The sequence below is a fragment of the Hippoglossus stenolepis genome, chromosome 16 (genome assembly GCF_022539355.2).
Source record: "Hippoglossus stenolepis isolate QCI-W04-F060 chromosome 16, HSTE1.2, whole genome shotgun sequence".
NCBI classification, from domain to species: Eukaryota; Metazoa; Chordata; class Actinopteri; order Pleuronectiformes; family Pleuronectidae; genus Hippoglossus; species Hippoglossus stenolepis.
In genome coordinates, this window is record NC_061498.1 from 320,370 (window position 1) to 345,985 (window position 25,616).

The 25,616-nt window shown below is 46.3% G+C and overlaps 2 protein-coding genes and 1 long non-coding RNA gene across 6 annotated transcripts; 2 read left to right on the forward strand and 1 right to left on the reverse strand.

The window, feature by feature from the left end:
• Positions 1 to 1,043: 1,043 nt before the first annotated feature.
• Positions 1,044 to 5,328, forward strand: si:dkey-225f5.4. 2 transcript variants are annotated; one of them, XM_035181293.2, is made up of 9 exons: positions 1,044 to 1,133; positions 2,029 to 2,125; positions 2,846 to 2,969; positions 3,051 to 3,208; positions 3,472 to 3,614; positions 4,197 to 4,374; positions 4,445 to 4,584; positions 4,754 to 4,916; positions 5,154 to 5,328. In XM_035181293.2, the coding sequence occupies exons 1-9, from the start codon at positions 1,087 to 1,089 to the stop codon at positions 5,217 to 5,219; spliced, it is 1,116 nt and encodes a 371-aa protein (XP_035037184.1). In that variant the 5' UTR covers positions 1,044 to 1,086; the 3' UTR covers positions 5,220 to 5,328. The 2 variants fall into 2 exon arrangements, with proteins under 2 accessions (XP_035037184.1, XP_035037185.1); XM_035181294.2 differs by having other exon boundaries at positions 3,475 to 3,614.
• A 922-nt stretch (positions 5,329 to 6,250) lies between these two features.
• Positions 6,251 to 11,682, reverse strand: LOC118123625. The gene is made up of 3 exons (XR_004698608.1): positions 11,379 to 11,682; positions 11,185 to 11,280; positions 6,251 to 6,541 (listed from the first exon to the last, which is right to left on the reverse strand). It is a non-coding gene; the product is annotated as an uncharacterized LOC118123625 (long non-coding RNA).
• Positions 11,683 to 13,177: 1,495 nt separating this feature from the next.
• Positions 13,178 to 25,149, forward strand: med15 (mediator complex subunit 15). Of its 3 annotated transcripts, none has more exons than XM_047343967.1 (18): positions 13,178 to 13,365; positions 15,680 to 15,767; positions 15,939 to 15,990; positions 18,112 to 18,135; positions 18,297 to 18,461; positions 18,685 to 19,049; positions 19,371 to 19,700; positions 20,168 to 20,308; positions 21,485 to 21,625; positions 21,779 to 21,897; positions 21,975 to 22,102; positions 22,459 to 22,593; positions 22,673 to 22,736; positions 22,813 to 22,879; positions 22,990 to 23,147; positions 23,235 to 23,401; positions 23,496 to 23,594; positions 24,616 to 25,149. In XM_047343967.1, exons 1-18 carry the CDS (start codon positions 13,298 to 13,300, stop codon positions 24,750 to 24,752), a joined length of 2,448 nt encoding a protein of 815 aa, XP_047199923.1. In that variant the 5' UTR covers positions 13,178 to 13,297; the 3' UTR covers positions 24,753 to 25,149. The 3 variants fall into 3 exon arrangements, with proteins under 3 accessions (XP_047199923.1, XP_035037285.2, XP_047199924.1); XM_035181394.2 differs by having other exon boundaries at positions 13,179 to 13,365; positions 20,171 to 20,308; XM_047343968.1 differs by lacking the exon at positions 13,178 to 13,365 and having other exon boundaries at positions 15,706 to 15,767; positions 15,939 to 15,994.
• Positions 25,150 to 25,616: the final 467 nt, after the last annotated feature.

A 25,616-nucleotide genomic window follows, 5' to 3' on the forward strand; every position in this document is an offset into this window, starting at 1 on the left:
TACATCTACTGTATCTACTTTAATCTACTGTATCTATTACATCTACTGCATCTATTACATCTACTGCATCTATTACATCTACTGTATCTACTTTAATCTGTATCTATTAAATCTACTGCATCTATTACATCTACTGCATCTATTACATCTACTGCATCTATTACATCTACTGTATCTACTTTAATCTACTGTATCTATTACATCTACTGTATCTATTACATCTACTGCATCTATTACATCTACTGCATCTATTACATCTACTGTATCTATTACATCTACTGCATCTATTAAATCTACTGCATCTATTACATCTACTGCATCTATTACATCTACTGCATCTATTACATCTACTGCATCTACTTTAATCTACTGTATCTATTAAATCTACTGCATCTATTACATCTACTGTATCTATTACATCTACTGCATCTATTACATCTACTGCATCTATTACATCTACTGTATCTACTTTAATCTACTGTATCTATTACATCTACTGCATCTATTACATCTACTGCATCTATTACATCTACTGCATCTATTACATCTACTGTATCTATTACATCTACTGTATCTATTACATCTACTGCATCTATTAAATCTACTGTATCTATTACATCTACTGTATCTATTACATCTACTGCATCTATTAAATCTACTGTATCTATTACATCTACTGTATCTACTTTAATCTGATAAATCTGATGAATCTGGTGAGAAACATTTATATATAATTATATGTATTATATTATATGATAAGATTCATCAGCTGCTACATTTTTGCGCTGAACATAAAAGTCATGTATTTATATATTTCGTATGAAAATATGTGTATATTTTGTATATGCTTCTGTTTCTGATATCAAATCGAAATGTATAAATGAAACTGTCGTTTAAATGTGTGATCATCATGAATTTTACACAAATAAAACTTTAACATCGCTTCTGTATCTAAATGATTTAAGTCTTTTATTTTGAAGTCACGTTTCTATCGTGCTTTTATTTTTCAAGTTTTATTTGTGCGTTACTTCGTCACTCAGGGATTGGCTGAGCGGGGCCACACGTCATTGAGAATCGACCAATCACATGAGTCGCGCCGGAGATTTGAAAACAGAAATGGCTGAAGTTCGAGCGTAAGTTTTTATTTAACGTAAAATCCTCACAGACGATTTAAAACATTCACGTGTTTTTAAGTTGTTTAACGTAAAATCGTGTTTAAAGCTAGAGCTAAAGCTAAAGCTAAAGCTAGAGACCGACCGAGCTAACTCTCCTCACGAAGCCCTTGTGTGTCTGTGTTGTCACATGAAGCCGTTGTGTGTCTGTGTTGTCACATGAAGCCGTTGTGTGTCTGTGTTGTGTCACATGAAGCCGTTGTGTGTCTGTGTTGTCACATGAAGCCGTTGTGTGTCTGTGTTGTGTCACATGAAGCCGTTGTGTGTCTGTGTTGTCACATGAAGCCGTTGTGTGTCTGTGTGTTGTCACATGAAGCCGTTGTGTGTCTGTGTTGTCACATGAAGCCGTTGTGTGTCTGTGTGTTGTCACATGAAGCCGTTGTGTGTCTGTGTTGTCACATGAAGCCGTTGTGTGTCTGTGTGTTGTCACATGAAGCCGTTGTGTGTCTGTGTTGTGTCACATGAAGTCGTTGTGTGTCTGTGTTGTGTCACATGAAGCTGTTGTGTGTCTGTGTTGTGTCACATGAAGCCGTTGTGTGTCTGTGTGTTGTCACATGAAGCCGTTGTGTGTCTGTGTTGTGTCACATGAAGCCGTTGTGTGTCTGTGTTGTGTCACATGAAGCTGTTGTGTGTCTGTGTTGTCATATGAAGCCGTTGTGTGTCTGTGTGTTGTCACATGAAGCCGTTGTGTGTCTGTGTTGTGTCACATGAAGTCGTTGTGTGTCTGTGTTGTGTCACATGAAGCTGTTGTGTGTCTGTTGTGTCACATGAAGCCGTTGTGTGTCTGTTGTGTCACATGAAGCTGTTGTGTGTCTGTGTTGTCATATGAAGCCGTTGTGTGTCTGTTGTGTTACAGTGTGTTGCAGAGCTGTGACTCGTCTCTGCTGGATCTCCGTGGAGACTCTGATCAGTCGGACTCTGCTGAAGCAGCCATGATGGTTCTTTACCTGACGGTAAGAAGAATAACTGATTAATATCTGAGGCTGTTTTCACACATGACGTGTTCCTCACATGTTCCCAACGTGTTCCTCACATGTTCCTGACATGTTCTGCAGGTTCTGTCTGTGAGAACAAATGTCTGAGTCAGTGTCTCTGGACATGTTCTGGATCTTCTCCTGCAGCCTCCTGGTAAAATGTGTGTAACATGTCAGTGAGTCCATGTGAGGAGACAGCAGGACAATGTCCTGAAGCTTCCCAGAGAGCGAGTGGACGTGTTGATGAGGTTTCTAACACGTGACGGACGTGAAACTGGAAGAACAAACATCTCAGGATGAAGAAGAGGAGCCGTACACGTAGAAGACGAAGACGTCAACTTGGAAACACGAGAGATTCCAGATCTTTTGGTGATGAGGGCCGACGCCGGTGTGGATGAGCTGTAAACAACAACACTGATCTTTCCACAGCAGAGTTTATACGTCATGTCCGGCCTCCTGCTGCTCTACAGGCTCCGCCCCTGCTGCTCTACAGGCTCCGCCCCTCGCCTGGATGTTCCCACATGTTCCTGTTGGTGTGAACGAGTCGGACCGACAACCTGCTGCTGCTGCTTCACAAACACTGACTACACACATGTCCAGAGAAGAGTCACACAGTTCATGTGTGAAAACAGACTCAGTTTGTGTTATGTTGTTTTTAAACTTCTCAACAAATGTTCACGTGTGTCTGTGTGTGTGTAGGACAGTCGGCGTGTTCAGAAGGTTTTGTGGCGTCAGCTCTTTGTCCTGGACTCCATGATGTCTCTACTGGAGAGTCTGGGGTCTGTCCAGCAACTGGTGACACAGCCCTGCCCCCCCCAGCCTGGTATTCATACACACACATAAACACACACACACACACAAAGATGTAGAAGTACTCAAGTCATGTTCTGTGTGTGTCTGTCAGAGGGCGGGGCTCGGGGAAGGTGGAAGGCTCTGAAGGTGGACAGCAGGTCGGGGGTGGAGGAGATGGAGACTCTGCTCAGATCTGTGCAGGACAGAGTCCAACAGATACACAATAGACGACAGACACTCACACAGCTGGTCCAACAGCTGCACAGCAAGGTACACACAAATACACAAACCACTGCTGAATGGTTGCTAGGGTGTTATAGTTAAAGTAAGTTGGTTACCATGGCGTTACTAAGTAGGCGTGAGTTAATTCAGACTATGGTTAACTACAACTCAAGAAACATCCAATCACAGAGCTTCTGTTGCATGAGATGCAAACTGAACAAAAACAATTCACTCTGTTTATCTTCTCCTCATCTTCCTCTTCTCATCCTCCCTTCCTCTCCTCTTTTCCTCATCCTCCTCGTCTCCCTCAGAAGCAGATGTATGAACAGATGGAGGAGTCTATGCTGAAGGCCCAGAATGCATTGCAGTCATGTGATCGTCAGCTGACCCAGCTGAGGGTGGAGTCAGAGGCAGCGGTCAGTCAGCTGATCAGCTGGCAGCGTCTTAGAGACGAGTAAGTGTCGTCAGGTGATGTGACCCTCATTGGGGCCTTGTGATTGGTCGCTAACGCTACTTCCTGTTTGCCTGTTTACTCAGAACCAATCAGCAGCAGTCACTATAGTCCCAGATTCCTTTTTAAACCATCAATACTGAAAAGTTTTGTTCTTTTTTAAGCATAAAATCTTTGACATCAGAACTGAGGACTTACCACAGTCAACCCAAACCCCTCAGATGCTCCTGCCTGTTCCATTTCTCCTCCTGAACTCATGGACACTGTGTCGCACTTCCTCCCTCCTACCCACCTCACTCCTGAAAGGAGGATCAGTTCCCAGCCTCCTCAGAATTATTCATTGCTCTCTTTCTTCTTGCCATAATCGTTCAGCCCTTACCTAACACAGCGCGTTGGTATATTAGGAACTGGCCTTAGATGGTTGGAGTCTAATCTCTCAGATACAGAATTTTCTGTTTCCGATGGAAATACCGTGTCATCCTCGGCTCCACTGACGTGACCTTTTTTAGTCAATATTTTGAAGCTCTTTGTGACCTTGTTTAGAAGTGCTATACAAATAAAGTTATGATTATTGTTACCTGTCAGGCTGCAGGAGCACGTCTCTGCAGCGCAGAACGTCATGCAGATCAAACTGCTGTCCCTCAACCAATCAGAGCTGTGCGTAGAGCTCAGGCCACGCCCCTCATCAGACCTGTCGTCCAATGAGCTGGAGCCGCTGAAGCTGTCAGTCAGCTGGAGTGTGGACGACCGTTTCAGACTTCAGGTACCTGGAGACATGATTGATCACCTGAAAACACCTGATCACCTGATCTGACAGCTGATTGGTTCCGCAGGTGGACGAGGGGACGGCCGGTCTGGTGGAGGACTGTTCGTCGGGCAAACGGGCGGAGCTGAGCGCCGCCCTGCTGGAGGTGATGCAGTGTTACGTGGGTCAAGCTGAGCTGCTGTCTGAGGTCCAGGCCCTGAGGTCCAGGTGAATCCTGATCAATAACCAATAAACCAATACAGCCTCTGATCGTCTTTATATACAGTCGCTGAATTTGTGTGTATATAGACTTTATATAACTGCATATATAGACTGTGTTTAACATGGTGTGTATATATAACTGTATATATAGACTCTAACATTTTGTGCGTGTCAGTTTTGCCATCGACTGGCGTCCTGCTCAGCGTCAGTTGATCTTCCTGAAGTCGTCGTCGGTGGTTTGTCAGCTGGAGGTGGAGGAGGGTTACCCGAGCAACGGAAGAGCTCAGCTGTTGTCGGTGCGGAGGGACGGACGACCTGTGGACATGTGTGGACTGAAGGTAACACGGCACCAACACACACCTGATCATCAGCACACTCACATACATGTAAAACATTACGTCCTGCACATGACTCTAATTATAGTAGACTTTTATTCTGAAAGTCTCACATTCTTTTTGTTCACACTGACTCAAAATACAAAAACACAGTCCACTCCTGTAAAACTAAACTATGTCTCTCTCTCTCTCTTTGTCTCTGTCTGTCTGTCTCTCTCTTTGGCTCTGTCTCTCACTCAGCCTCAGAAACCCGTCCTCCGTCTCAGTGACTGGTTAATCTTTCTCTCTACTTGTCCTCTCATCTGATGGATGATGTTTATATCTTCATGTGTCCACTAGATGTCTGTGTGTTGATGTTGGTTTGTCATGTGACCTGTTATGTTATATTAATGTGTAAATAAAGTTTAAAGTGAAATCGTAGAGTTTCTTGTTTTTTGTCGGACATGTGGAACAAACTAAAAGTTCATATTTTTTTAAACTAAACAACTGACTCCTGATTGACTTCAGGGGCGGGGCTTTAACAGCAGCTGACCAATCGTCTGTGTTTTAGACTGAAGAAAAATCTCTTCTCATTTTATTCTCATCTTCATAATTATTTCAGTTCATAAGAAAACTTAATGTTCACTGTGAATTATATTATGTATAACAGAACATTTTAAACCCTGAATCACGTCGTATCAGCTTCTCTATTCAACCTGCAGAGAAATACGAGGTGGTCAGCACTCATACATTTGTGTGTATATATATGTATGTGTAGACGTGTGTATGTATACATGCATACACACGTCTTTACAACATAATTCACATTAAAATACAAATCGACAAAGAATTTATTTTCAATCAGATGCATAAACAAAATGTCAAACCTTTTGCACAGTTTAAATATTAAGAATAATGATTAATATAAAAAATTATAAATATATGTTGTTCACAGTTCAGGTATAACTAGAGATTTGTGAATTTACTGTTTTTATACAGAAAAAGATTTACTGCATAATGTTGATGCTTCAGTCTGCAGCTCAACGTCCTGTATTCAGATTGTTCTCAAAGTACAAATTGTCTCACAGTCCAACTCTGTCCCCCCAAGTCTTTTTCCAACAGTTTGGAAGTTCTGGATCTGTCCTGAAGAAACCTTGAAGTATTTTTTTAATCCACTGGGATCAGCTCCGTTTAAAATAAAAGCAGCTGAATCTAATTCCTGTTTGTAGTGAATCACTGATACTGAAGGAAACTCTGATCTCTGGAGGTCTACAGGGGACGACATCAGAGACAACCACTCTGTATGACACAGAAGCGTTCTGAGAAAGAGGAGGACGAACAAGAGGAACCCTGTTCAGTGACGTTCAGAATTTTTTTTAATGTGCAATAACAGAGGAACAGAAACTTGATGAGGTCTTTTCTCGTGGCAGTTTAACTCAGGGCTCGATTACTGGCCGGACCAAAAAACCCTCACTGGTAGATTTGTTGTCTGGTATACGGCCGTTAAACATATCAACATGTATGTGACAGTTCGTATCATGTCTTTAAGGTCATGGGACACATGACACACGGAGCTTCTCTTCCCAGCTTCTCCTTCCTCTTCTCCCTCCCTATCACTGACTTGACTTCTTCCAACGACCGGTGAGAGACTGGTGAGGGAGAGGTGAGGGAGAGGTGAGATACAGGTGAGGGACAGGTGAGAGACAGGTGAGGGAGAGGTGAGGGAGAGGTGAGAGACAGGTGAGGGAGAGGTGAGAGACAGGTGAGGGACAGGTGAGGGAGAGGTGAGAGACAGGTGAGGGAAGGTGAGAGACAGGTGAGAGAGAGGTGAGGACAGGTGAGAGACAGGTGAGAGAGGTGAGAGACAGGTGAGGACAGGTGAGGGAGAGGTGAGGCAGGTGAGACAGGTGAGGAGAGGTGAGAGACAGGTGAGAGAGAGGAGAGAGACAGGTGAGGGAGAGGTGAGACAGGTGAGGGAGAGGTGAAGACAGGTGAGGACAGGTGAGAGAGGTGAGGACAGGTGAGGGACAGGTGAGGAGGTGAGGGACAGGTGAGAGAGAGGTGAGGGAGAGGTGAGGGACAGGTGAGGGAGGTGAGGGACAGGTGAGGACAGGTGAGAGAGGTGAGGGAGAGGTGAGACAGGTGAGGGAGAGTGGAGACAGGTGAGGAGAGAGTGAGAGGTGAGGGACAGGTGAGGGAGAGGTGAGGACAGGTGAGGAGAGAGGTGAGGGACAGGTGAGAGACAGGTGAGGAGAGGTGAGAGACAGGTGAGGGAGAGGTGAGGGACAGGTGAGGGAGAGTGAGGAGAGGTGAGGGACAGGTGAGGGAGAGGTGAGGGAGAGGTGAGAGACAGGTGAGGGACAGGTGAGGGAGAGAGGTGAGGGAGAGGTGAGAGACAGGTGAGACAGGTGAGAGACAGGTGAGGAGAGGTGAGGAGAGGTGAGGGAGGTGAGACAGGTGAGAGACAGGTGAGGGACAGGTGAGGGACAGGTGAGGGAGAGGTGAGGGACAGGTGAGGGAGAGGTGAGAGACAGGTGAGAGACTGGTGAGAAAGTGAGAGACAGGTGAGATACAGGTGAGGGAGAGGTGAGGGACAGGTGAGACAGGTGAGGGAGAGGTGAGAGACTGGTGAGGGAGAGAGGTGAGATACAGGTGAGGAGAGGTGAGAGACAGGTGAGAGAGGTGAGATACAGGTGAGGGAGAGGTGAGAGACAGGTGAGGAGAGGTGAGACAGGTGAGAGACAGGTGAGGGAGAGGTGAGAGACTGGTGAGGGAGAGGTGAGGACAGGTGAGAGACAGGTGAGGAGAGGTGAGAGACTGGTGAGGAAGAGGTGAGATACAGGTGAGGGAGAGGTGAGAGACAGGTGAGGAGAGGTGAGATACAGGTGAGGGAGAGGTGAGATACAGGTGAGGGAGAGGTGAGAGACAGGTGAGAGAGGTGAGATACAGGTGAGGAGAGGGTGAGAGACAGGTGAGGGAGAGGTGAGAGACAGGTGAGAGACAGGTGAGGGAGAGGTGAGAGACAGGTGAGGGAGAGGTGAGGGACAGGTGAGAGACAGGTGAGGAGGAGTGAGAGACTGGTGAGGGAGAGGTGAGAGACAGGTGAGGGAGAGGTGAGAGACAGGTGAGAGACAGGTGAGGGAGAGGTGAGAGACAGGTGAGGGAGAGGTGAGAGACAGGTGAGGGAGAGGTGAGAGACAGGTGAGGGAGAGGTGAGGAGGTGAGAGACAGGTGAGAGACAGGTGAGGGAGAGGTGAGATACAGGTGAGGGAGAGGTGAGGGACAGGTGAGATACTGGTGAGGGACAGGTGAGATACAGGTGAGGGAGAAGTGAGGGACAGGTGAGGGACAGGTGAGATACAGGTGAAATACAGGTGAGGGAGAAGTGAGAGACAGGTGAGGGACAGGTGAGGGACAGGTGAGATAAAGGTGAGGGACTGGTGAGATACAGGTGAGGGAGAAGTGAGGGACAGGTGAGATACTGGTGAGGGACAGGTGAGATACAGGTGTGGGAGAAGTGAGAGACAGGTGAGATACAGGTGAGATACTGGTGAGGGACAGGTGAGATACTGGTGAGGGACAGGTGAGATACAGGTGAGGGAGAGGTGAGGGACAGGTGAGATACAGGTGAGGGACAGGTGAGAGACAGGTGAGGGAGAAGTGAGATACAGGTGAGATACAGGTGAGGGACAGGTGAGATACAGGTGAGATACTGGTGAGGGACAGGTGAGATACTGGTGAGGGACAGGTGAGGGAGAAGTGAGGACAGGTGAGATACAGGTGAGGGAGAAGTGAGAGACAGGTGAGATACAGGTGAGGGAGAAGTGAGAGACAGGTGAGGAGAAGTGAGAGACAGGTGAGGGACAGGTGAAGGAGAGGTGAAGGACAGGTGAGGGACAGGTGAGGGAGAAGTGAGAGACAGGTGAGATACTGGTGAGGACAGGTGAGGAGAGGTGAGGGACAGGTGAGATACAGGTGAGGGAGAAGTGAGAGACAGGTGAGGGAGAAGTGAGAGACAGGTGAGGGACAGGTGAAGGAGAGGTGAAGGACAGGTGAGGGACAGGTGAGGGAGAAGTGAGAGACAGGTGAGAGACTGGTGAGGGACAGGTGAGGGACTGGTGAGGGACAGGTGAGATACTGGTGAGGGAGAAGTGAGAGACAGGTGAGGGACTGGTGAGGGAGAGGTGAGATACAGGTGAGGGACAGGTGAAGGAGGTGAAGGACAGGTGAGGGAGAAGTGAGAGACAGGTGAGGGAGAGGTGAGGACAGGTGAGGGACAGGTGAAGGAGGAGTGAGGGACAGGTGAGGGAGAAGTGAGAGACAGGTGAGAGACAGGTGAGATACAGGTGAGGGAGAAGTGAGGGACAGGTGAGGGACTGGTGAGGGACAGGTGAGGGACAGGTGAGGGACAGGTGAGGGAGAAGTGAGAGACAGGTGAGAGACAGGTGAGTACAGGTGAGGGAGAAGTGAGGGACAGGTGAGGGACAGGTGAGAGACAGGTGAAGGAGAGGTGAAGGACAGGTGAGGGAGAAGTGAGAGACAGGTGAGAGACAGGTGAGATACAGGTGAAGGAGAGGTGAAGGACAGGTGAGGGACAGGTGAGATACAGGTGAGGGAGAAGTGAGAGACAGGTGAGATACAGGTGAGATACAGGTGAAGGAGAAGTGAGGGACAGGTGAGGGACTGGTGAGGGACAGGTGAAGGACAGGTGAGGGACAGGTGAGGGAGAAGTGAGAGACAGGTGAGAGACAGGTGAGATACAGGTGAAGGAGAGGTGAAGGACAGGTGAGGACAGGTGAGGGACAGGTGAGGGAGAAGTGAGAGACAGGTGAGAGACAGGTGAGATACAGGTGAGGGAGAAGTGAGGGACAGGTGAGGGACAGGTGAGGGACAGGTGAGGAAGTGGAGACAGGTGAGAGACAGGTGAGATACAGGTGAGGAGAAGTGAGACAAGTGAGGGACTGGTGAGGGGATGAGGGACAGATAGGGAGGGAGAAGTGAGGGACAGGTGAGATACAGGTGAAATACAGGTGAGGGACTGGTGAGGGAGAGGTGAGGGACAGGTGAGGGACAGGTGAAATACTGGTGAGGGAGAGGTGAGAGACAGGTGAGATACAGGTGAGGGAGAAGTGAGAGACAGGTGAGATACAGGTGAGGGAGAAGTGAGAGACAGGTGAGATACAGGTGAGATACAGGTGAGGGAGAAGTGAGAGACAAGTGAGGGACTGGTGAGGGAGAAGTGAGACAGGTGAGATACAGGTGAGATACAGGTGAGGGAGAAGTGAGAGACAAGTGAGGGACTGGTGAGGAGATGTGAAGATACAGGTGAAATACAGGTGAGGGACTGGTGAGGGAGAGGTGAGGGACAGGTGAGGGACAGGTGAAATACTGGTGAGGGAGAGGTGAGAGACAGGTGAGGGACTGGTGAGGGAGAGGTGAGGGAGAAGTGAGGGACAAGTGAGGGACTGGTGAGGAGAAGTGAGACAGGTGAGATACAGGTGAGATACAGGTGAGGGAGAAGTGAGACAAGTGAGGGACTGGTGAGGAGATGTGGGGACAGGTGAGATACAGGTGAAATACAGGTGAGGGACTGGTGAGGGAGAGGTGAGGGCAGGTGAGGGACAGGTGAGGGACTGGTGAGGGAGAGGTGAGGAAGTGAGGGACAGGTGAAGGAGAGGTGAAGGAGAGGTGAGGGACAGGTGAGGGACTGGTGAGGGACAGGTGAGGAGAAGTGAGAGACAGGTGAGGTACTGGTGAGGGACAGGTGAGGGACAGGTGAGATACTGGTGAGGGAGAGGTGAGATACAGGTGAGGGAGAGGTGAGGACAGGTGAGAGACAGGTGAGGACAGGTGAGAGACAGGTGAGGGACAGGTGAGGAGAAGTGAGAGACAGGTGAGATACTGGTGAGGGACAGGTGAGGGACAGGTGAGATACTGGTGAGGAGAGGTGAGGAGAGGTGAAGGAGAGTGAGGACAGGTGAGGACTGGTGAGGACAGGTGAGGGAGAAGTGAGAGACAGGTGAGATACTGGTGAGGGACAGGTGAGGGACAGGTGAGATACTGGTGAGGGAGAGGTGAGATACAGGTGAGGGAGAGGTGAGGGACAGGTGAGAGACAGGTGAGGGACAGGTGAAATACTGGTGAGGGAGAGGTGAGGGACAGGTGAGAGACAGGTGAGGGACTGGTGAAGGAGAGGTGAAGGAGAGGTGAGGAGAAGTGAGACAGGTGAGATACAGGTGAGGGAGAAGTGAGGGACAGACACACACACATCGCTGTCATCAGGAGGACTCACGGGGACGGTCTGTGATGACCCGCATGAGTCCGGGTTAGTGGAGCGGAAGCGTCAACCAGACGCGGCACCGCTTCCTCTGCGCGTTCCCGACAACTCCTGCAGGAAATGTGATGTTTAAAAAACGTGAAAAGTGAAAGAGACGCGCTCACACGCACCTGCCCCGGGACACTTTGAAGGTAAAGGGGCGTTTTCACCTGTGAGGTTGTTGTTTGTCTCCATGACGACCGTGTTCCTCCTGAGCTCCAAGAGAATCACACACGAGACAAATAAAAAGAAGAAGAAGAAGACGCACGCTCGTGGTCAACCTACCGCGTGCGACAAAGACAGGTGAGAGTCTTTGTCGCACGCGGAGCACGTCACCCGCAGCACGCGCTTCCCTGTCTGCTCTGAATGTGGTCATTCATGTGGTCGCGCGCTCCCTGAGATCATGATGATGACGTCAGAGAGCGGGGCCTCTGCCCGCACGCGGCAGAAAACGGGACCACGTGACCGCAGTGAGCGCCTCGTGCCCCAGTGACACACTTTCCCGCCCCTCCCTCTGTTTAAATCCCCGAGCACGTGGAGCTGCCGGCTGCTGCACACAGAGAGAGGCATGATGGGAAGTGTAGGCGGAGACCTGGGGTCGCACATGAGGAGGGCCCCAGATAGAAGGTGACGTCAATGCATCACGGATGACATCACCTGTGACACCATCGGCACCCTCAGTGTCACATTGTTCATGATTATAAAACAACAACAATCTGATGACGTCACATGACTCAATGACTGCAGCCATCACGTGGCCAAAAGTATGTGGACAAGTGAGAGCCTGAAATGAGATCGTATTGGAGCTGTTTTAATATAAATAACATGACGATAGAAGTTATTATTCATCTGTAGTATATATATATATATATGATCCTTTCCAGCAGCTTCTCTCAAAGTAAATCATGTGTCATATGTTTTATTATTTTTGTACAGATTGTAATAATAACTGTGTACAGTAACTTTTCACACCTTTAAATTCATTGTCCAAAGGTTCGTTGTTATATCAGTGTTTTTACCGACTCACAGTTCGTGCAGGTGTTAGGGTTGAACTCCTCACATTAGATCATACATCAGTGACTGTTTGAAACCTTTCTATAATCTCACATTCAAAGAAACCACAAAAAGTGTAGATAATAAACATCTGAACACAATGAAACACTTGTTACACAAACACAGTTTAATTTACACAAAACTATTTGAAGTGATTCAGGATTTTCTCAATATACTGAATTCCAGTGTTGGGATTTTGGGTCAGAAGATTCTTTGGTCCAGATTATTAGGTATCTGACAACATTTTAGCTGAACTTCAGTCTGCACATGCTCCTGACATGTTCTGTACGTGAGAACACAAATGAAGGTAATCTGAACATTTAAGGTTCAGTCATTAAAGATGGAACTCAGATTCTCTGAAGACGTGAAAAAGTATATTTATTTCAGCTCAAAACAAAACATTCAAATGACTGTTAATCTAATATTTAAAAACGTTTTAGAATATTGTGACAGATATTTCTTTAATTATTTAAACTCCAACTCCATCGATTGATCGACTGACCAACTGATCATTAACCAACATAACATCCACAGACTTGATGTTTCACACTCTGGTACAGTAGGGGGCGTTGTGGTCCTAAACACATTCACAAAGAGGAAGAAGAAGAATTTAAAAAGAAGAGAAGTAATAAGAATAAGAATAATAAGGTGGGTGGGGGCGGGTCTTATTCCTCTGATTCCTCAGGCGTGTTATCCAATACTATTCGATTTTCTCAAAAAATAAATATATTCTTACTCAATAGAATAGAGTAAAAAAAATGTAAAAATACTAATATATATTTATATATTATATAAAAAATATATAATTATATTCTCTATTCAATAGAGAATATAATTATAGAAGATCTTGATCTACACTCCACACCAGCTGGTGGCGGTAATGGGCCAAGTCGTTGTTTGCCAGCCGCCAATAAAACCTAAAAGAAGAAGAAGACGGAAGCAGGCGTCCTGCAGGCGGCGCTGTCAGCCGCCATCTTACCGAGAGCGGAAGGAAGCCCAGAGTCCGCAGGTCTGTGGAGAAGAAAGAAGACAGAAGATGGAGGTGACGGGGCCGGACAGTGACTGGAGGAGTCCGCAGTTCAGACAGAAAGTTGTGGCTCAGATGTGAGATTTTCTGCTTCTTCTTCCGTTAGCTTAGCTGCGGCTAACAGCGGCAGCTAAGCTAACATTAGCACGGCTGCCTACAGCGTCACGTCAAAGCGGCTAACCCGGGTTGTTTAGAACGAGTTGAGAAAAGCCTCAGATAAACTCTGCGCTTTATATTCAGTGTTATTAACACATGTGCAGCACAGTATTATAATATATTATATTACTACTATACAGGAGTTTATCATATGGATAAAGCTACATTAGTAACAGCATCATTTACAGTTGTTTATATAGTTATTAAATGATTCACATTCATTCTAAATCTAACAAGATACCTCATAGTTATAACCTGCTTTATTTGTGTATAACTTTTCTTATAGTACTTAGTAACTTCCTGAGCATCTGTATATAATCTTTATATACTCAAGGTGCATTACTGGCATCTACTGTGGTGTCACATCTTTATATACAGTCACTGATCATCTTTATATACAGTCACTGATCATCTTTATATACAGTCACTGATCATCTTTATATACAGTCACTGATGGTCTTTATATACAGTCACTGATGGTCTTTATATACAGTCACTGATCATCTTTATATACAGTCACTGATCGTCTTTATATACAGTCACTGATCGTCTTTATATACAGTCACTGATGGTCTTTATATACAGTCACTGATGGTCTTTATATACAGTCACTGATCATCTTTATATACAGTCACTGATCATCTTTATATACAGTCACTGATCGTCTTTATATACAGTCACTGATCATCTTTATATACAGTCACTGATCATCTTTATATACAGTCACTGGTCGTCTTTATATACAGTCACTGATCATCTTTATATACAGTCACTGATCATCTTTATATACAGTCACTGATCATCTTTATATACAGTCACTGATCATCTTTATATACAGTCACTGATGGTCTTTATATACAGTCACTGGTCGTCTTTATATACAGTCACTGATCATCTTTATATACAGTCACTGATCATCTTTATATACAGTCACTGATCGTCTTTATATACAGTCACTGATGGTCTTTATATACAGTCACTGATAGTCTTTATATACAGTCACTGATCATCTTTATATACAGTCACTGATGGTCTTTATATACAGTCACTGATCATCTTTATATACAGTCACTGATCATCTTTATATACAGTCACTGGTCGTCTTTATATACAGTCGCTGATGGTCTTTATATACAGTCGCTGATCCTCTTTATATACAGTCGCTGATCCTCTTTATATACAGTCGCTGATCATCTTTATATACAGTCACTGATCATCTTTATATACAGTCACTGATCATCTTTATATACAGTCACTGATCCTCTTTATATACAGTCACTGATCATCTTTATATACAGTCACTGATGGTCTTTATATACAGTCACTGATCATCTTTATATACAGTCACTGATGGTCTTTATATACAGTCACTGATCATCTTTATATACAGTCACTGATGGTCTTTATATACAGTCACTGATCCTCTTTATATACAGTCACTGATCATCTTTATATACAGTCACTGATGGTCTTTATATACAGTCACTGGTCGTCTTTATATACAGTCACTGATCATCTTTATATACAGTCACTGATCATCTTTATATACAGTCACTGATCGTCTTTATATACAGTCACTGATCATCTTTATATACAGTCACTGGTCCTCTTTATATACAGTCACTGATCCTCTTTATATACAGTCACTGATCGTCTTTATATACAGTCACTGATGGTCTTTATATACAGTCACTGATGGTCTTTATATACAGTCACTGATCATCTTTATATACAGTCACTGATGGTCTTTATATACAGTCACTGATCCTCTTTATATACAGTCACTGATCATCTTTATATACAGTCACTGATCCTCTTTATATACAGTCACTGATGGTCTTTATATACAGTCACTGATCATCTTTATATACAGTCACTGATGGTCTTTATATACAGTCACTGATCCTCTTTATATACAGTCACTGATGGTCTTTATATACAGTCACTGATGGTCTTTATATACAGTCACTGATGGTCTTTATATACAGTCACTGATGGTCTTTATATACAGTCACTGATCATCTTTATATACAGTCACTGATCATCTTTATATACAGTCACTGAGCATCTTTATATACAGTCACTGATCGTCTTTATATACAGTCACTGATGGTCTTTATATACAGTCACTGATCCTCTTTATATACAGTCACTGATCATCTTTATATACAGTCACTGATCATCTTTATATACAGTCACTGATCCTGGGTCATATGTCACTGTGTTTCCTTCCAGAGAGGAGGCCATGAGGAAAGCAGGAACTGCACACACCAAGTCCAGCAACGACATGGAGAACCACGTTTATGTCAAAGCCAAATCCAGAGTGAGTAATAACAGTATTTACAGTGTACAATGTAAATCCGTCTTATTCTGCCTCTGAACAAGGTTTTACATTCAGGCCTGATCCATTTGGACTTCAGTGGGCTCATATGATATTTGAATGATTCTCAATATCTTTTTTCTGAAGGTCTAAATGTGTGTTGCTTTATTTCAGGAGGAGTATTTGTCTCTGGTGGCGAGGCTGATCATACACTTCAGAGACATCCGTAGGTATTTGACCTGAGGTCCACAAGCATTATCATCTACGCTCATATACATGTGTTGACTAACCGTTCATTCTTCACCTTATAATCCAGGCTGATATGAAAAGTCTGAAAACTCAAAAGATAATCTGAAAAGTGCCTAAACACAACTAACAGTTGTTCTAAAAATCTGATCTTATAATAAATCATTCTGGAATCATTCTAGATGAATTGAAACAGGACCTAGTCTGAAAAATGTAAAATCACCAAATTTAATGGAACATGCAGCGAGTACCTCATCCTTAAACATTTTATCATGAACAAGAGATGTGTTATTGTTATTATTGCTGTTTTCAGACCTGAACTTTAGTCTGACACGTTCCTCACACGTTCCTCACACATTACCAACATGTTCCTCACATGTTCCCGACACATTCCTCACATGTTCCTCACACGTTCCTCACATGTTCCTCACATGTTACCGACATGTTCCTCACATGTTCCCGGCATGTTCTCACATGTTCCTCACACGTTCCTCACATGTTCCTCACATGTTACCGACATGTTCCTCACATGTTCCTCACATGTTCCCGACACATTCCTCACATGTTCCTCACAGGTTCCCGGCTTGTTCCTCACATGTTCCTAACATCGTCCTCACACGTTCCTGACACGTTCCTCACATGTTCCTCATATGTTCCTAACATGGTCCTCACATGTTCCTCACATGTTCCTGGCACGTTCATCACATGTTCCTAACATGGTCCTCACATGTTCCTGACATGTTCCTCACATGTTCCTAACATGGTCCTCACATGTTCCTCACATGTTCCTGGCACGTTCATCACATGTTCCTCACATGTTCCTCACATGGTCCTCACATGTTCCTGACATGTTCTGCAGGTTCTGTATGTGAGAGCAAATGTCTGAGTCCGTGTCTCTGGACATTTTCTGGATCTTCTCCTGCAGCCTCCTGGTAAAATGTGTGTAACATGTCAGAGTGAGTCCATGTGAGGAGACAGCAGGACAATGTGTGGAAGCTTCCCAGAGAGCGAGTGGACGTGTTGATGAGGTTTCTAACACGTGACGGACGTGAAGCTGGAAGAACACAAACATCTCAGGATGAAGAAGAGGAGCCGTACACGTAGAAGACGAAGACGTCAACTTGGAAACACGAGGAGGTTCCAGATCTTTTGGTGATGAGGGCCGACGCCGGTGTGGATGAGCTGTAAACAACAACACTGATCTTTCCACAGCAGAGTTTATACGTCATGTCCGGCCTCCTGCTGCTCTACAGGCTCCGCCCCTGCTGCTCTACAGGCTCCGCCCCTCGCCTGAATCTATCGGCCGATATTCCCTCAAATTAGTTTGATCGGCGATCTCTCTAAACGCAGATCAGAGGAACCGATCAGATGAGACAAAACAAACAGCTTTCACTTATGAAGTGCAACTCTCAAATCATGTTTGTGCTCTTGTAAATTTGGCAAACGTTATTTCTTTCTTTGTGTAAATAACGTTTGTGGCCGTTTGTCCCAGTGTGTTGTTGTGTTGTGGTCGGTTAAAACACAACGCATTTCCTCTTTCTTAAAAAAAACAAACAAACACATTTCATTTTTGCAAACTGGCTGATGTACGTGTTTAATTGCATATGGAGCAGGGGATTCTATCACGTGTGGTCTGTCTGATGGGTTGTATCACCTCCTCTACTCGGACCCCTGACCCGGGTGAGAGCCTGTCACGGCCCAGCAGGACAGACGCTGCACAGAGCTAACATGAAAACGTGTCCTGCTCATTTAGTTCAGTTATAACACAGCATCACTCCTGCAGCTGCTGACAGAGAAACATGTGACACAGACACAGGCTGATACAGGAGTTTGCTGAATACATTTTGAGTAGGATTTACCCTTGTTGTGTTATTTGCATAGAGACCGGGGAAGAGAAATCCGATCATAAGTGGTCACTCACCCCAGACACATGTTAATCAGGCGTTAACATGGCCACACACCCTTATGAAAACAGACTAGAACCCAACTGCTGAGTCGCAGAAAGAATATGTGTAATTAGACAATGAAGCTGGATCTAAGCACAAATGAGGACGCCTTTAACCAGTGGTGTAGTTACTAATTACTCATGTCTTCTTTACAGACAAGAAGACCATTGGAGGTCCAGGTATGTGGATTTAGTTTTTGGTCTGTTCAGTTTGTTTTCCTATTTTCTTTGCTTTGTTCTGTCCTCTGCTGGACCTGTCACTACCACACTCATGGTGTTCAGGATTTCTGCTGTGCATGTTGGAGCTGCATAATATTATCTGTTGTCTACCCTTTTGCTAGATCCCATGAATACCCTGACTAACCTGACTGGGGTTGGAGGGGTTCCGGGCGCCATTGGTATGGGGCCTCGCCCCACCGGTGCTCCAGTGGGTGGCATGGGGCCCATGGGGCCGATGCAGATCGGCCAGCATGCCATGGCAGGGGTGGCTGGAAACCCACAATCCAGTGAGTGTGTTTCCTCATGTGGTGTCTGTTTGCTGTGAATTCACATCTTCAGAGCGATGGATGCTGGCTGCGGCGGAGCTGCATATTTTGGTGTCCAAGCTGGTCTTACTTTTAGTCTCCGCTTTAGCACGTTGAGTGAGTCTGAGACTCCACAGCTGTCCTCAGACTGGTTCTAAGCTGTAGGCTGGGTCAGCTCTTCATCTCTTTCTCGCTCACTCTGCAGTAGGGGGTCCAGGCCAAATGCCGATGCAGCAGATGGTGCAGACGCAGCAGCAGCAGCAGCAGCAGTCCATCCAGTTCCAGCAGTTCCAGCAGGCCCAGCAGCAGCAGCAGCAGCAGCAGCAGCAGCAGCAGAATGCCATGCAGCAGCAGCAGAACGCCGCCATCCAGCAGCAGTTTCAGGTACAGCAGCTGAGGGTGCAGCAGCAGCAGCAGCAGCAGCAGCTGCTGCAGCAGCAGCAGCAGCAGCAGCAACAGCAGCAGCAGCAGCAGCAGCAACAGCAGCAACAGCAGCACCACCAGAACCAGCAACTCCAACAGCAGCACCAGAATCAGCAGCAGGCCCAGAATCAGCAGCAGCAGAACCAGGTATTTTATTTCTATTCAGCTTCACCTTTCACTGCTTTTTAATCACCGCTGCTCGTTTTTGCTCTAGCTCCTCTGGCCAAGAAACTACAGAGCTTAAGGTGGATTTGTAGTCCGTGATACCGGGTAAAGTATAAAAATATATAAAAGTATATAAAAGCTGGCGTTGATTTTAGGTCCAGAAAGTGAAGTGACTGAAAATCATATTCTCTGGAATGACCAGATGTTTTTCTCTCTAGAGTTCTGTGATAAAATGATTTATAACGTCAGTGTACATTTTCACCCATCACCCTTCATCCCCATGTTTGCTTCCTGTGCCTGAAGATGCACCAGACGAGGATTCAGCAGCAGCAGATGGTGCAGCTGCAGCTCCAGCAGCAACATGCTCAAGCTCAGGCTCAGGCTCAAGCTCAAGCTCAAGCACAAGCTCAGTCCATTCAGCAAATGGTTCATCAGCAGCAGCAGCAGCAGCAGCAGCAGGCTCAGGCCCAGGGGCAGCCTCAGCCAGGTCAGATACCTCCACACCCGCAGCAGCAGCAGCCTGGCATGGTGCCTCAGTCTCTGCCCGGACAGATGACGTCTGCTCAGCACGTTCCAATCAACTCGCTGAGTCAGCAACAGCAGCAGCACCAGCTCAAGATCCAGGCCTTCCAGGTGAGGCTGAGTATACCAATGCACATTGGTAGATCAGATGCTGAAATACAAACTCTGCTTTGCTTAGACATCAGTAAATTATACCATCATTAGACCCTCTCACTGTTAATTGCAAAAGCAGGGACAAAATCCCCAAATCCTCCTCCTCCTTCCCCCTGACCGCTTCGCTCACTTGTGTGCTTCTTAGTTTGCTGCCTTGACAGACACTCCCACTGCTTCAGTCCAATTGAAATTACTTATTACTCTTCTCAAAATCAGTGTTTTTGAGGTCAGTTACCTTCATTCAGTCTCTGAGTCTTATCGTACTAAATTAACCCCGGGCCTAGTGAGAGCTCAGCAGATTTCAGGTCAGTGCTTGATGAAAGTAGAAGAATCAGTGTTTCCCTCAATCATAACTGTCTTCAGACATATCGTAGTGTTGCTCATGCATCCCTCTGCTTGCATGCCTTGCTTTGTGTGTGTGTCAGCAGGCTCGTGCAGCCTTGCAGCAGCAACAGGTCCAGCATGCGCAGCAGGCAGCGCAGCAAGCCCAGCAGGCCGCAGCTCAGGCGCAACTCAACGCAGCCGCTGCTGCAGCCGCTGCTGCCACCGGCGGCGGACCTGGACAGGTGAGCTGCCGGCGCACTTAGGTGCTTTACGTGTCTCTGTTCAATACAAACACCAGTACATTTTTTGGTTGCTGCATTTGTCTGAATACCTATCTAAAATATTTTAGCAGTAACACAAACCAGTATCGAGTACCAGTAGCGATGACCAGTCACGTCATCCCCTTTGAAAGCAGCAGACACTTCTCAAACACCCAACACGATTGCTTCACAAATGTGAACAGATATAAACAATAAGTTTGAAAAAGGAAATCATTCACATATTAAAACACAACCTCTTCTGCACAGATGTTTGATGAAAGATGGCTGAACTTCTAATTTCATAGAGGGAATAAAAGAATTGACTGGATGAGCCACAGTTCTCACGTGAAAATATGAGTTTACTATAAAACAGATCTGTCAACAAAAGATTCTTGGATCAACTTACATGTGATAGGTCAAATCAAAAAGCTAGTACAATAGAATCATCTTAGTATTATAAAAGATGGGGGGGGGGGTCTCAGGACTCGTTCACACCTTGTTGGGTTCAGAGCTTCAGACTCTTCAGTTCAGTCTGAACCTGAACATCAGGTGTGAAAGGTTCCTCAGAGCAGAAGAGGAGTTCTGGGTCCGGATCAAACTGAACCTGGTTCTGTTCCAGACTGAAAACACTTTGTTGGATAGTTTGGACTTTTGGACCAATCACAGGAAGTAGAGACAACACTAAACAATAGAAGAAGAAGAAGAGGAAGCAGCTGCAGTCTTATGCTAGTGATCCCATCATGATGTTACCATGGCAACCACATGAAACAGAAAGACTACTACCCCCCCAACTGAAAACACGCCCATGTCAGACACATCTACAAACCAATCAGAGTCAAGTATAGGTAGACTCCGCCCACATAGGTGATGACGACAGGACGTACGTATGTCAGACAAAATTCTTTAGTCCCTAAATTACAAAGTGAAACCAGAACTAACAGATCAGATGAAACAATAAATGCATGAAGCTTCGGACTCAGATCAGAAAACGTCCTCAGTCACCTGACGTCATGTCAGGATAGTTTTTGTCTTTCTGATAATGTAGATGGTTCCTCTCATCCTGACGCCACAGACAGAGAACATTAAAGGTTTTAAAAGATGATCAGCTCATCCTCTCCTCACCTGTTGTGTTGTATCTCTGCTGTGTCTCTTCTCAAGTTGGTTCGTCCTGGGATTCCGATTCCAAACCGGTTACCGAGAGCCGTCCTCAACCCCTCCATCCCTCCTCCAAATGCTGCAGCTGCAGCCGCAGCCGCAGCAGCAGCTGCAGCTGCAGCGGGAAGTCAGCAGATGTCACAGGTATTTATTCACAATGTGACGAATGACTATATGAAGACCAGGCCTGCACGATATGTCATCGCGATATCAACGTGCACGATAGACGTATCGCAAAAACTGCGATAAATGATGATCAGTGACTGTATATAAAGATGAAGGCTCATCTGTCTCCAGGTACAGCAGCATTCAGTGATGTCATCACCGTCTCCTGTCCAGGTCCAGACACCGCAGTCGATGCCCCCCCCCCCTCAGCCGTCACCGCAGCCCCCCTCCTCACAGCCCAACTCAGTCAGGTGACGACAGGTGTCAAGACGAGTTCAGGTAAAAGAAACGATGCTGAAAGTTAAAACATTTCCTGCCTCCTCTCCAGCTCCGGCCCCACGCCGTCACCAGGCGGCTTCCAGCCAAGCCCCTCCCCTCAGCCCTCACAGAGCCCTGCTAACGCCCGCACCCCCCAGAACTATGGAGTCCCCTCTCCTGGACCACTCAACACTCCAGGTACACACACACACACACACACACACACACACACACACACACACACACACACACACACACACACACACACACTCACACTCACACTCTCACACACACACACTCACACTCACAGCTTAGGCTAACCAAGTATCTCGCCATGCTAATGAAATTGAAAAACATTTCCTGAATTTCACCCGTCCCCTCCCCTGTCCTCTCCCATGTCCTCTCACCCGTCCCCTCCCATATCCCCTTCCATGTCCTCTCACTCGTCCCCTCCCATGTCCTCTCACTCGTCCCCTGTCCTCTCCCATGTCCTGCCCTGTCCTCTCACCCGTCCTCTCCCCTGTCCTCTCACCCGTCCCCTCCCATGTCCTCAGGTAACCCCAGCTCAGTGATGAGTCCGGCGGGGACCTCGTCTCTGGAGGACCAGCAGTACATGGAGAAACTCAAACAACTGTCCAAGTACATCGAACCTCTGCGCAGGATGATCAACAAGATCGACAAAAACGAAGGTGAGAGCTCGACTGATAGTTTGAGTGAAATGTGATCAGCTGTTTTCATTATTGATGAATGCTTTGTGTTTTTCAACAGACAGAAAGAAGGACCTGAGTAAGATGAAGAGTTTGCTGAACATCCTGACGGATCCAAACACCAGGTAACAAACCACAGGTCCCATGACTCACCACGCGCTGCTGTCAGCTGACCTCTGACCTCTGACCTCTGACCTGCAGGTGTCCTCTGAGGACGCTTCAGAAATGTGAAATCGCTTTAGAGAAGCTGAAGAACGACATGGCCGTGGTGAGATGTCACTTTCATTGGTTTTGTATCTAACGTGTTTTTCTACGACGCCGTCTTCGAGTCGTTTTTTGAGTTGCTGGTCCGAACACTCCGTCTTCCTGTTGTTTCAGCCGACCCCCCCTCCGCCGCCTGTGGCCACCAAGCAGCAATATCTGTGTCAGCCGCTGCTTGACGCCGTTATGGCCAACATCCGCTCGCCAGTCTTCAACCACTCGCTGTACAGAACCTTCGCCCCCGCCATGACCGCCATCCACGGACCCCACATCGTGTAGGTTCAAACACGCAGAGCACATCCAGCACCACATACGTGTTGGATTTAACCACAAGCGTCATCAGCTGCTCTTCTGTCCCTCAGTGGCCCCAACGTCTGCGGTCGGAAACGGAAACACGAGGACGAGGAGCGGCAGACCATCCCCAACATCCTGCAGGGGGAGGTGGCGCGCCTCGACGTTAAGTTCCTGGTCAGCCTGGATCCTTCGTACTGCAGCAACAACGGCACCGTGCATCTCATCTGCAAACTGGGTGAGACGCATCAGCCAGGAAGCCGTCCACGTGCGGGACGAGGTGTCAGGTGACATGTTGACAGTTTGTGTTAATATGTTTGTTGTGTCGTCAGATGATAAAAACCTGCCCAGCGTGCCCCCCCTGCAGCTCAGTGTTCCTGCGGATTATCCCGAGCAGAGTCCGCACTGGGCCGACGACGGCGAGCTGTACGGTGAGACGACCTCTTCCTCAGGCTTTTACATCCAACTTCCTTTTTCTATATTTCTAAAGATAGATATAATACACTGCTTAAAAAAACTAAGGGAACACTGAAATCAGATCTTGATGAATGATTCAAGTATAAAATCTTTACTGATGAACATTGTATAATTAGTTGAGAACAAAATGTCGTAACAACGACCAATGGAAACTAAAACCATCAACCCACTGAGGACTGGATTCAAAACCACACTGAACATCCCAGTAACAAACTGAAACCACAGGCTGATCCAACTCATAATATGGACCTGTCCAGCTCTCCTGGTGTCTCCTGGTGTCTCCAGGTGTCTCTTCCAGGCTCTTGAGACACAAACCTTCTTGTGACCACAGGTATGGATGTGTCCTCCTGGAGGAGCTGGACTACCTGTGCAGCCTGGTGGAGCTGCAGGTAGCTCCTCATGCTGCCAGCAGTGAGGAGGAGCAGGACCCAGAAGTAGAAGGAGTCAGGAAGGATCAGCAGAGAGCAGCTGTCTGTGGACACCACATGAGAAACAGTCCCAGTTTGGGGCTCGTCTTGCTTCTGCCTCCATTTCACCTGTTGTTACTTTGATTTGCACCAAAGCAGAAACTGGTTCACAACCACTGGTTCTTCTAACGGACACTTTGATCTCTGGAGTTTCACTTTACACTGTGACGTGATCCCTTCATTGTTTTAAGCAGTGCGTATATATGTCTATAAATGAAAGGTGTTTTTCCATGATGACATCCCAGCGGTAATGAGAAGATACTGATACAAATATTAGAGGAAAAAATTATTGATATAGTGACTATTTATATATATATATATATATATATATATATATATAAAAATGTATCATTGATAGATATATCCTAAACTTTATTATAAATAACTATTAATTATAAGAAAACACAACTATATTGAACTTAAATGAAGAAAAAACTATGTATTGATGAAAAATATGAATATGTATGAAATGAATTTTATTTTGAAAGGTTGTGGTGCTGTGTCTCAGGTGTGAACAGCTTCCTGCAGACGGTGCACAGGAACATGACGTCCAAACTGCTGCAGCTGCCGGACAAGCACTCGGTGACGGAGCTGCTCCACACCTGGGCTCAGAGCGTCCGCCAGGCCTGTCTGTCTGCAGCCTGAGGCCCCGCCCACAGGCAGTCCGTGTTCCAGGGCCACATCAGAACTTCTGGATCCTTCAGGTCTTCAGAACCCGACGCCACTCGAACATCCTGTGAGCGACTGAAAGAACCTTCAGGAAACAAACTGTGACTCCACCTGTCGAGTGCTCCTGCGTCCCCTGATCTCTGACTCCACCTGTCGTCCCCTGATCTCTTTGCCTCGGAGACGTTTCTACAACACGTCGACGTGTCGGACTGAAGCTTCACAGAACCGGAGGGAAACTGATCAACATCATTTATCCTCAACGCGTCACTTTGTGAACTTTGAGTTTTGTATCAGAGAAAAAAAGTTTGTTTCGCTTTGGTTTTCAAAATAAAACTAGTTTTGTTGTTTTATGAATAAAAAGGTTTTTTTTAAATCCTGGAGTCAGTTTTAATTCATTGGATTTAGTGTCTGCCACTAGGGGGCGTGTCAGTCAGAACACTAAACGTTATGTTGAAGCAGTGAGGGATGATGGGAGTTGTAGTCTTCCTTCAGTGTTGATGGTTTTTAGACGTCTCCTCTTCCTCCAGAACAAACAGAGCAGCTGATTCAATCCAGTGAATGAAGCAGCTTCATGTTAAAACTCAGTGTTTCTCTGACTCGTCTCTGATTGGCTGAGTCGAGCTGCCGCTAACGTCTGCTCCGCTCCTTTCTCTGAAAACTTCAGATCTAGTGAACATGAGAAAGTTTCCTCCTTCTCTCCCTGAACGTCTGTTCTCTGCTGAGTGGGTTCCATCTCCTGTGAGAAGAACTGACTGAGAGTCAGCTTCAACTGTCACAACCAGCTCCAGTTGAAGAGTGAAGCTGAACTGAGATCAGTTAAAAACACTCTGAAGTTATTAA

Excerpts from the sequence above, each read along its gene's own strand:
- si:dkey-225f5.4 (XM_035181293.2), top strand. The coding sequence starts at position 1,087 with ATGAGTCGCGCCGGAGATTTGAAAACAGAAATGGCTGAAGTTCGAGC. Across the intron at positions 4,375-4,444 it reads ACGACCGTTTCAGACTTCAG|GTGGACGAGGGGACGGCCGG; the intron begins GTACCTGGAGAC and ends TTGGTTCCGCAG. Across the intron at positions 4,585-4,753 it reads GTCCAGGCCCTGAGGTCCAG|TTTTGCCATCGACTGGCGTC; the intron begins GTGAATCCTGAT and ends TGTGCGTGTCAG.
- med15 (XM_047343967.1), top strand. The coding sequence starts at position 13,298 with ATGGAGGTGACGGGGCCGGACAGTGACTGGAGGAGTCCGCAGTTCAGA. Across the intron at positions 20,309-21,484 it reads CCGGCGGCGGACCTGGACAG|TTGGTTCGTCCTGGGATTCC; the intron begins GTGAGCTGCCGG and ends TCTCTTCTCAAG. Across the intron at positions 23,402-23,495 it reads GCATCTCATCTGCAAACTGG|ATGATAAAAACCTGCCCAGC; the intron begins GTGAGACGCATC and ends TTGTGTCGTCAG.